The following is a 9,244-nucleotide window of genomic DNA, read 5'->3' as shown; positions in this document are numbered from 1 at the left end:
ACAGATCATCTCTTGAAGGAATACTGCTCGAGGTTGCTGAAAACTCTTCGAGAGCCCACGACCAGTTTTTGACTCCTTCGGGGCCATGAAGTAGGTGCAGTCCCCCAGTAACCTTACGATATTCACACACCAGAGATTCAGCAAGGGGGCACTATGGTCACAATTGAGTAAATAAAGCGGTAGACGAATAAAAATGGAAATCTTTGGCGTAGCTGAGCAACGGATCATCGCCAATGAAGCTGGGTCTACCGCAACTGAAGGAACGCTTGGACTAAAAATGAATTCCTGTATACGGGTTTCATGAGCAAACGCATATCAACAGCACCAGTATCTGGTGATTAAATAAAAAATTGTCGTTCAGATGTAGCACCCTTTCGGTGCCTGACTGCCATGCCACAGAAGGTCGCACGAGGGCTGGGATACTACCAGGTTGCCCAAGCCTAGATAGAAGAAATCGAGATGCAGAGGTCGGGTTCGAACCACGGACCTGCTGGTGAGTAAATTCGCGCTCTAACCACTTGGGCCATCTGGTGATAGTGATTTTGCGGAATATCGGTAGCTATAGTGCACTCATATGTCGTTGAGCTGTTGCCCGATCTTGGTAATTGGCTTGCAAACATTGTCACCATTCGGGGAAGCACCATCAATTTGCTGTTGCGTGCATGTTTTCCCTCTTTATAGCGCTGATACATTATGAATAACGGTAGGAAGTATCTTGAACTTGAGTGATTCATTGAGGGCCCTGCAACATCGCCAACAACTTCAGATGTTCAATGATCAAAACGGCTCGTCGCTAGGTGACTTTCACTCCCACAAGATAGTGGATATACTTTCTCCGTGAACACCAGCGAAGTTAGTTTCTGTTACGCAGCGTAACTAACAAACCGCTCTCAGTTCGACCCAGGCGTGGACGATTGTCACACACGACGGTAGACGAATGGCGAGACTCATGATCACAGACATCTATAATTACATGAGGACAGCCAGGCGGAGGCTCATTAGAAAAAGAGATGCATGTCTGATGACAGTGGGACTTGGTTTCTTAGAGTAACTCGTAGTAAGAAATCAGAGTTGGGTTGATCAATGGGAAGGGGACTGGCCTTGAAAACGAATTCCAAAGACTAGCTGAAAACTGCAAAACCGGAATCACTGACGAAGACGATGCATTGGTGATAAACCTTTTCTACAGGATATTTCTGGATCTAGATGACATGTTATCGACTTCAATTTCAAGTATGTTATGGATCCAAAGTACTTGGCTAGCCTAGAAGCAACAATGAGATTCTAACGTCTCGCGGCTAGCCCAGTCCCATATATCCAAGTGGGTTATACAACTGAATGATTGGATCCGGAAAGGGGTTTCTATGAATGGCTAAACACCCGCCTCAGGGATCAGACTTTTGAGTTAGACGTTGAGGGCAGATATTCCTACCCTTCCACGGCTTTGCAGCTGAGACTTTTGAGTCAAAGGCTGAAGGTTCCTGTGCCATAGGCAAATATTTCTCTCTGTTCGAACAATCGGGAAGTTGCTTTCGACCACATTTGACTCCGTTCATTTCTAACTCAATCATTTTAGCATCCATTCCATAGAAATACAACCTAAACTAAACACACTACTAACACATAGGAATCCGTTAAACACAGCAGGATTTAATTCTTGCACATTTTGTTAAATGGGTCAACGAGTGTCCCGTGTTCAGATCAGTTGCTCAGTAAAATTCGATGTGCTGCCTCGGGGATAATTACACACAATTCTATGATGGTAATACATCTTAACAACTCAGTTTCTTCTAAGTGTTAGTTCATCCGTAAGCGACGATCCGTGAAGAAAGTTCCGGTTGGCTATCTGATGGGGAGGCATTGCAGCGTGGACAACCGACAACCTAGAGAGGAATAAACACAAAACAACAGTTTTAAGACATCCGTGGGGTTGAAGTACCAGAGGCCCACTGCACCATTGGCTGGAATAGTCTACCGACATGACAATTCATTACCTTGTCCTTAATGGTCGTCGAACTCTTTCATTGTTTTAGCTGTTTTTTTGTACTCAAACTCCTCTATTCGTCTAACGCTGCTCGCTATCATATTCTGTATAGACCCAAACTAACCGAAATAGATACACGGTTAAGGAGTGTCAAATCGAAGTGAACCGAACTGACAGAAAAAATATGACTTACGCATACGAGTGCCATTGGTAAAAAAGGATCAGTAGTCATCCTCGATATTTAGATCGTTTTTCATCTTTTCTTTAATCCTTAATTGATGCTCGGGTCATTTCTGAACTGGTCTGCAATTTGGCTTGGTTGAAATGTGATTCGGTGTTTTTCGATGAGCATGAAAATTCAGAAGAGAATATATCCTCCAACATAATTAGTTAAACCTGTGGAACGAAAATGGGGCAATTTGATTGGTCAGAAGTTCATGTAGAAAAATTGTAGTTCATGGTGTTTCAGCAAAGTTCGATGCGAGATAGAAAATTTATCCAAACCTGGGCTACGTGCATAATTCTGTGTTCTGGTAAAAGTAATGTTTCATTTTTGAACCCGCTGTCCACGACTGAGTCCCAAATACGCCCGAGACATTTAGAGCTAACATCACCCGAAAAATTGTTGTGGCCCAATTTCTTTCCAACGGTCCAAGGAAATCTGCCTACTGCTAAGAGGGTGAGCACATGCAGTAACCAAGGTTGCCATTAGGTTATTTGTATGGGATGTTTGCTCATCCGCTTACTTTTTGACATAAACTACGCTGAATGGTGACTAGATTTGACATTGAAGTTATCAAAATGCTTGATGCTATTTTCTGTAAATCAATTCATAGGAAACCCATTCCCAATCCCAGCGCATCGACAGCACGCGAACATCCGCCCGTGTGGGATACGAGAGCATTTCCTTCGTCCCGTTGAGAGGAAGAAACCATGTAACCTCCATAGCTTGTTATTATCCTACTGGAGTAAGTTACACAATACAGTCAACATAAGATCTGTGGCAATACCGTAATGCTCGTCCGATGTTGAACTAAGTAGGACCCAGTGCATGGTTGGATGAGTGTAATCCGCGCAGATAGTTTCGGACATAGAATTTACCTGTGAATCCACTTTATGTGATTGAACTATCGTCTCCGTGACTTTCTGTGGTGAAGTATGGAACCAAAGTTGATTAGGGGTTTCGTATGAGGTGAGTTGTGAGCAGAGAGTGGGTCATACAAAGGTAGTGGAAGCGAATAACTAGTTATTGTCTATTCACACCCTATAGTTTGGTTCTATTCTTTTCAATTTCAAGAAAGTATTTATTCTTAGCGAACGGTCAGCTCCTACTGCCTTACTTCACTGCTAATTTATCAGTAGGTTAAAGTGCCATTGTTTAAGGGGGTGTTTATGACTAGGAGTGTGGGTCAAACGAATAAACTCTCGATTGAACTCAAACATCCTGTAGTAAAAAACAGCTTCCGTAAGGTTGTGACAGGAACTACAGATGCTTTTTTTCTCGGGTCTAAATTCATCCAGGACACAACGAATGGTAGGAAGTTTTGAACCTTGCCTAATTATTGGGGATTCTGCTTTTTCGGGGGAGATTCACTGCACATTGTAGGATAGGAGCTACAAAAAACGTTTCATCGGGCGACGTACTGGCACCACGCTGCCCTCGTGGTTGTGCAGCAGTAAAGCGTCAGCTCTGACATCCGTGTCCCCGACGGTACAAACTACTATTCGGTCGTGATAACAAAACTGGCGCTTTGCGCACGTTCACTTCTGATGGCCAAAGGGTTTCCATTTGGAGTCATCATGACAGCGTATCGAAAAACATTACCGAGGGGACACTGTTCGGTCAAAACTAAACAGGACCGAAGCAACCTGTCAAGCCAGTACCTATAAGCGAACCAGTACAACAAGATCCGTCACAAGGTGGTCAAATTACGAGCCTTCATGTGACAATAGTGCGACCGGACTGTTCGGAGTTCGAGATAACCCGGTAGTCGGGACTAAGACCAGCGACTGGGAGGTAGTGTAGATTTTCCGTGGCCCATATCTAATCTTGGGTGACTTGTAGGTGGCGCAATCCGCGTGCCTCCCGCACCTTGGATTGCAGCCGTGCACTGAAAGGGTAACACAGCAAAACAACTTGAGTCCACTAACCATGAGATAATTGGGAAAAGTGAACTTCGTATCCTCAACGATACATAGGCTTCGTACAGGCAAATAATAAGGAAAAGGTTCCTGTTACAGAACGATTTTACTGTCGCACGCCCGGTGCCGTTTTCTGAACAAAACACCGTAACTCTTCCACATATCATTAAATCCGAACTGATTTCTCCGATCGCAGATGTAGCTTACTGTTCACAGGGTTAAGCACAGTAACGTGGCCTAAAACCACCGTCCATACCCTGTTTGACTACTAACCGCATCAACCTTCTGTGATCTTCCCCAATGACACTTGCTCGCGCTGTTAAATAAACACACATGTACAGATTCACTCATTCGCATACCAGTTTGGTTTCCAGCGAAGACTCACTTGAATACCACGTTCATTATGTTCTTCTGTTGTGGGCTATCAAGGGGCTCTTTAGCAGCCTTTTAATCCGACTAGGCAGCGTACCGAGATATCTTGAATATCGCAGCAACAATCGGCCTAGTGCAGCACACTCATTTAAAGAGCAACATAAAAGACAGATTCAGCTGCCTAGCACGAAAACCGAATAAGTGTGTCTGTCGAATTCCGTGCGATTCGGGTTCATGTGAAACATAAGGTTACAGGTTGTCGAACAGTTTTCAAGAACCTTCGGCGCAATGTGTTACGTACATTGAATACAGGTATACGCTGATCGTGTCGGTGAGCAAACCACATGATCCAAGGCAGCGGTAGTTGGGTTCGGTGAGAGGAGCTACTCCGAATTACTGCAATGCTGCAGCCAGAGATCAGTTAGACGAAAACTGATGACCGGTGATTTCGTCCTGTTGGAATGGCTAGAACTGCAACAAAAGCCTACAGGGCATGGCTTGCCACAAACCATTGATATTACCGAATAGCAAGTAGTGAAGGCTTTTAGTGCCTACCGCGGGGATACAGCAACTGTGGTCGGAGATTAGCCTACCTAAAGTGAGGAAGCACCATGGAGTTGGAAATTATGAAGGGAAATGTTACCTGCCGACCACAATAGTGACATCATCAACCTGTGCGAATTACAAGGGTCGAGCGATTAAATCACTCCTCAATTCCTGAATTGAAAAAAAACAGTATAATACACATTCTACTAACTGCTCGACTCAAAGCCAAACGAGCATCTCCTGTGGTTTCACTCGTCAAACTGAGCATTCTCATTTTTTAAGTAGCAAGTCACCGCGGGTTCACCTGGCTGATTCAATTCCGCAAGTCACTGCACAAAATATTACGTAGCTCATTTCCAGAAGCGCGGTTTTACTTGGTTTCCGTTTTGTTTGGACAGTTGAGCGAGATGGCCCAAGTGGTTAGAGCGCGAATTTACTGACCGGAGGGTCCGACCTCTGCCTCTCGACTTCCCCTGTCTAGGCTTGGGTAGATTGGCAGTATCCCAGCCCCCGTGCCTCCATGTGGCATGGTAGTTAGGCACCGAAAGGGACATCTGTAGACGGGGCATGGTGGCCGGAAAGACAAGCGATGAAGAGTGCATCTCGTTAAGATATTACATGTTGGTAGGGGGTGCTGGCCAATGATGCGCCATTTGTTACGTCCTGGTGGACCTTTTGCCAGAGTGGAAGGCATATTGCACACCGGAAGACTACTAGATATGGACGATACCTGTTTAATATCTTAAGTTCGGGACAACGAACACTTCAAGTCCGTAAGGTATCGCCAAACCCAATTTCCCGAAGTGATTTGAGCGTCACTGCAGTAGATTTTTTGGGCCAACACAACGGTAATCAATACATGCGAGACTACCTGCAGGATATCTTAGTAAACATCTCAGGACGCGACGAATACCCTCCACAGGAAATATTCACCTTTTCCCATGAAATGCTTTCCCACTATCCAAGGTTGTTTTTCGGTCGCAGTCACGCACCACGCTCCAAACGCGACAGCTGAAGTATAACTGTTGAGAGTCGACAACAGAGCGGAAACGAGGCAACCTCGGGGGAGGGCAGTGGCTAGTAGATACGTGAATATGGATCTAGGGAGTGGAATCAGCTGGGCAATCCTCCACTAGAGCTGCTTCGCTACTGTTTATGTCCCGCCAATATGACACAGACGAAGACAAGACCGAATCAAGAGATAGGAGTCACGGTTGACCGAAGGTGACGTTACCCTTCAGCTTTAAAAGTGAATTCAACGCCTGGCTACTGTAGTCTTTATACTCGGTAGTGTTTAACCGTCACAACACCGTCGGGCTGCAATTGTTTAGCAGGCGCCCCTAACACTGTTTGCCTACTAGATATGAACTTTGATCTAATATTTTGGCTTCAGTTACTTTACTCAGCATTGGTGTGTAAACAGGCCTTACTAAGAGAACATCAGTTGGAAGGTAGCGTAGACTTGGTATGCTGCTTCCGTTAACGGAGAACAGAACGCAATTGACGTTGACCGGACTCAGTCAACATGATGCCCATCGCTGAAGACACTGGAGCTAACAGTGAAGTCGCTGGGAGATAGCTTACTAGCAAGATAGGAAACGTTACCGTGAATCGCCGGGGATACTACTCCATTGTTTGCCTGAAAACAGAGTGACTTCGAAAAGGTAACTAGAGTACGATTTATTGATATTCTCTCACCATGCACTGAAATGAGCGACTAAAGGAATCGATTGCACCCGGAAAGTAACCGCATCACTCTTCTTCTATTTCTGTGCGTATCAGTATGCTTGGTGAATTATAAATATATGAAATCCAATGACAATCGTACGTTACATCAAGGGGTACACACTCATAAGGATCAGTAAGTGATACGACTATGATTTGTGACTCATTTAATTACTTTGAAACGCAGTGGGTAGCGGAGTAAACCTCACGTTGGTGGAAATCCTTGAGCAGTACACATCAACTTCACAAGGACTTGATACTTTGAACGTCGTTCGAACTGCAACATCCTGCGTTGAAAACTAGAGATGTAGTTCGGTCTCTCGTTAACACAACTGATTCACAAGAGCCTGTCCCCACCGACAGTGGACATTTTCAAATGAGTATGGCTGAGACGGAATTTAGACTACAAAAATTTTGAGCCTGTTTAACCGTAGCGACCACCACAGTCAAAGATGCGATAAAGCTATACTGAAACCCAGCAAAAGATCACTCTCATTATTCCTCCATATTTCACCCTAGGGAATCGAGGGGCCTTGCCGACAACCTTACTCTTTTTTCTACCTCCCAGCATACTTTAGGAGGGTGTCCAACTTGTCTGGGGTCCGATAAAGACATTACATTTAGACCGGCACCGATACAACCAGTCGAGGAACCAACGACCATAGAAATCAACATATCAATTTAAGCACCACTTGATACAACGGCTAATGGCAAGAGGAAGGTTTGTGCAGTTTCTTACTAACTAGAACATATAGTCCTTTGTAGTCGATAAACAACGTGAACGACCTCCCCGTGGGAGGATAAACCATCAACTCGAAAAGAATCCAGCATCGAGGAACAGAAGCACTCATTGAAGACTGATCGCCTTGTGGTCGTTTTTAACTTAGGTATGGCTTTGAGAGGTGGAGGGACCTCAGTTATAGACACGAAACACCTTGATTGGATTTGAGGCATTTTTTCGAAAGCACCTAATAACTAGCAATGTGAGACAGGGTAACCCCGAATTTACAAGTGAGACAAGAGAAAACGGAATCCGATATCAATTTATTTGGATATGGAAAACATCACACTTTGCTCTCAGAGTAAGGATGAATCGGAGCAGTTTCCTCCTTGGCGGCGAGAATAGTGACCGTATCGGGCAATGGCTTTCGTGGTCCAGTTTTTCCCGAGCTATCATGGTTCATCATGATTTTGACTTTGATGCCCAGGATTCCTGAAAAACGAGGTGATAGGCGCAGTGAATACACAGCTGCAGACCCCTGATAAAAAACAGCACATCTGACAGAATTCGGTGCATAGTAAAATGTCTCGGTGGGATGTTTCATTTTGGAAGATGTGATTAATACGGTCGCTTACCACACCATTCGCCTTCCGGTCGTTCGTGAATGTTCCAACGATGAATATCTTCGCTTCGCCAATGCTCCAGATGCCCAGTACCTTTACATATACGTATTTGGGGAATACGCCTGTACATCGAGACGTAGAACCTCTGGTGATCGCCACCTAATATTATCTGAGGGGGCGAGATGGCCGAAGTGGTTAGAGCGCGGATTACTAACCGGAAGGTCCGCGGTTCGAATCCGACCTCCGCCACTCGACTTCCCCTGTCTAGGCTTGGGCAACCTGGCAGTATCCCAGCCCTCGTGCTTCCTTCGGGTGGCATGGCAGCTAGGCACCGGAAGGGTGCTACAGCTGAACGCTTTATCTTAATATTATCCGAATTCCCGTGAACCCAACCAAAACTAAAACGGATGCATGATGAATCTGGGTTGTACTATTTTCGTGACCTGCTTTCATGAAAGACTGCAGCAGAAAAGGGTCTGAGCATCTGTTCCTCATAGAGATGGAGATGACAAATGGAAGGCTCTGGGGCCCGCAATGGACCCGAGAATTATACAACACCAAGCTCGCCAACCGGTAGAATAAACTGAACAGAACCAAAATCAAACCTAATTGGGTTATTCTAATCCGCGTAAAAAGTGAGAAGTCAGCTTGAGTCCACTAATTGTGGAAGCTCCCAAATAACAGCAAAGGTAGGCGGTTCAGATGAACCCCACCATGCTATGCGAAACCGTTGGCAGACATGCCGCAGATGGCGACAGTCCGGCTGCTTTACACCCAAGATTGAAAGAAACTACCAGAGACCAAACCAACAGCCAGCCTAGTCAACGGATACCACTCGTGAACGACCAGCATGACTTCGATTTCAGATAGTACCTAAAAACAACTTCGAAGTGTCTGGAGGTAAGGCTGAGCGAGCAGTATGATTGGAGAACATCACTTGCTGCTCTACAGAAAGAACTACAGTTTTGCAGACTGTGTTCCTTGAGTACAAAGACGTAGAGGAAGGTCTTGGAGACTGACATGATGTACAGTGCCTGCACCGACCTTCGAACTTGCGCAATAGACATTCTTATGCATTATAATCCATCAGCCGGGTCGCCTTACTTGCTGCATACAGCAGGGCGGGCAAGC

General features: G+C 45.3%; 1 protein-coding gene across 1 annotated transcript; it reads right to left on the bottom strand.

The window, feature by feature from the left end:
- Window positions 1-298: 298 nt before the first annotated feature.
- On the bottom strand, window positions 299-5,318 carry T265_00802 (hypothetical protein; the record flags this gene model as incomplete). Its single annotated transcript, XM_009164674.1, has 2 exons — window positions 299-559; window positions 5,256-5,318. The coding sequence occupies 2 exons, from the start codon at window positions 5,316-5,318 to the stop codon at window positions 299-301; spliced, it is 324 nt and encodes a 107-aa protein (XP_009162938.1).
- Window positions 5,319-9,244: the final 3,926 nt, after the last annotated feature.

Source organism: Opisthorchis viverrini (genome assembly GCF_000715545.1).
Source record: "Opisthorchis viverrini unplaced genomic scaffold opera_v5_8, whole genome shotgun sequence".
In the NCBI taxonomy this organism is placed as follows: domain Eukaryota; kingdom Metazoa; phylum Platyhelminthes; class Trematoda; order Opisthorchiida; family Opisthorchiidae; genus Opisthorchis; species Opisthorchis viverrini.
The sequence above is the reverse complement of the archived record's forward strand: the minus strand, read 5'-3'. Positions and strand labels throughout refer to the sequence as shown.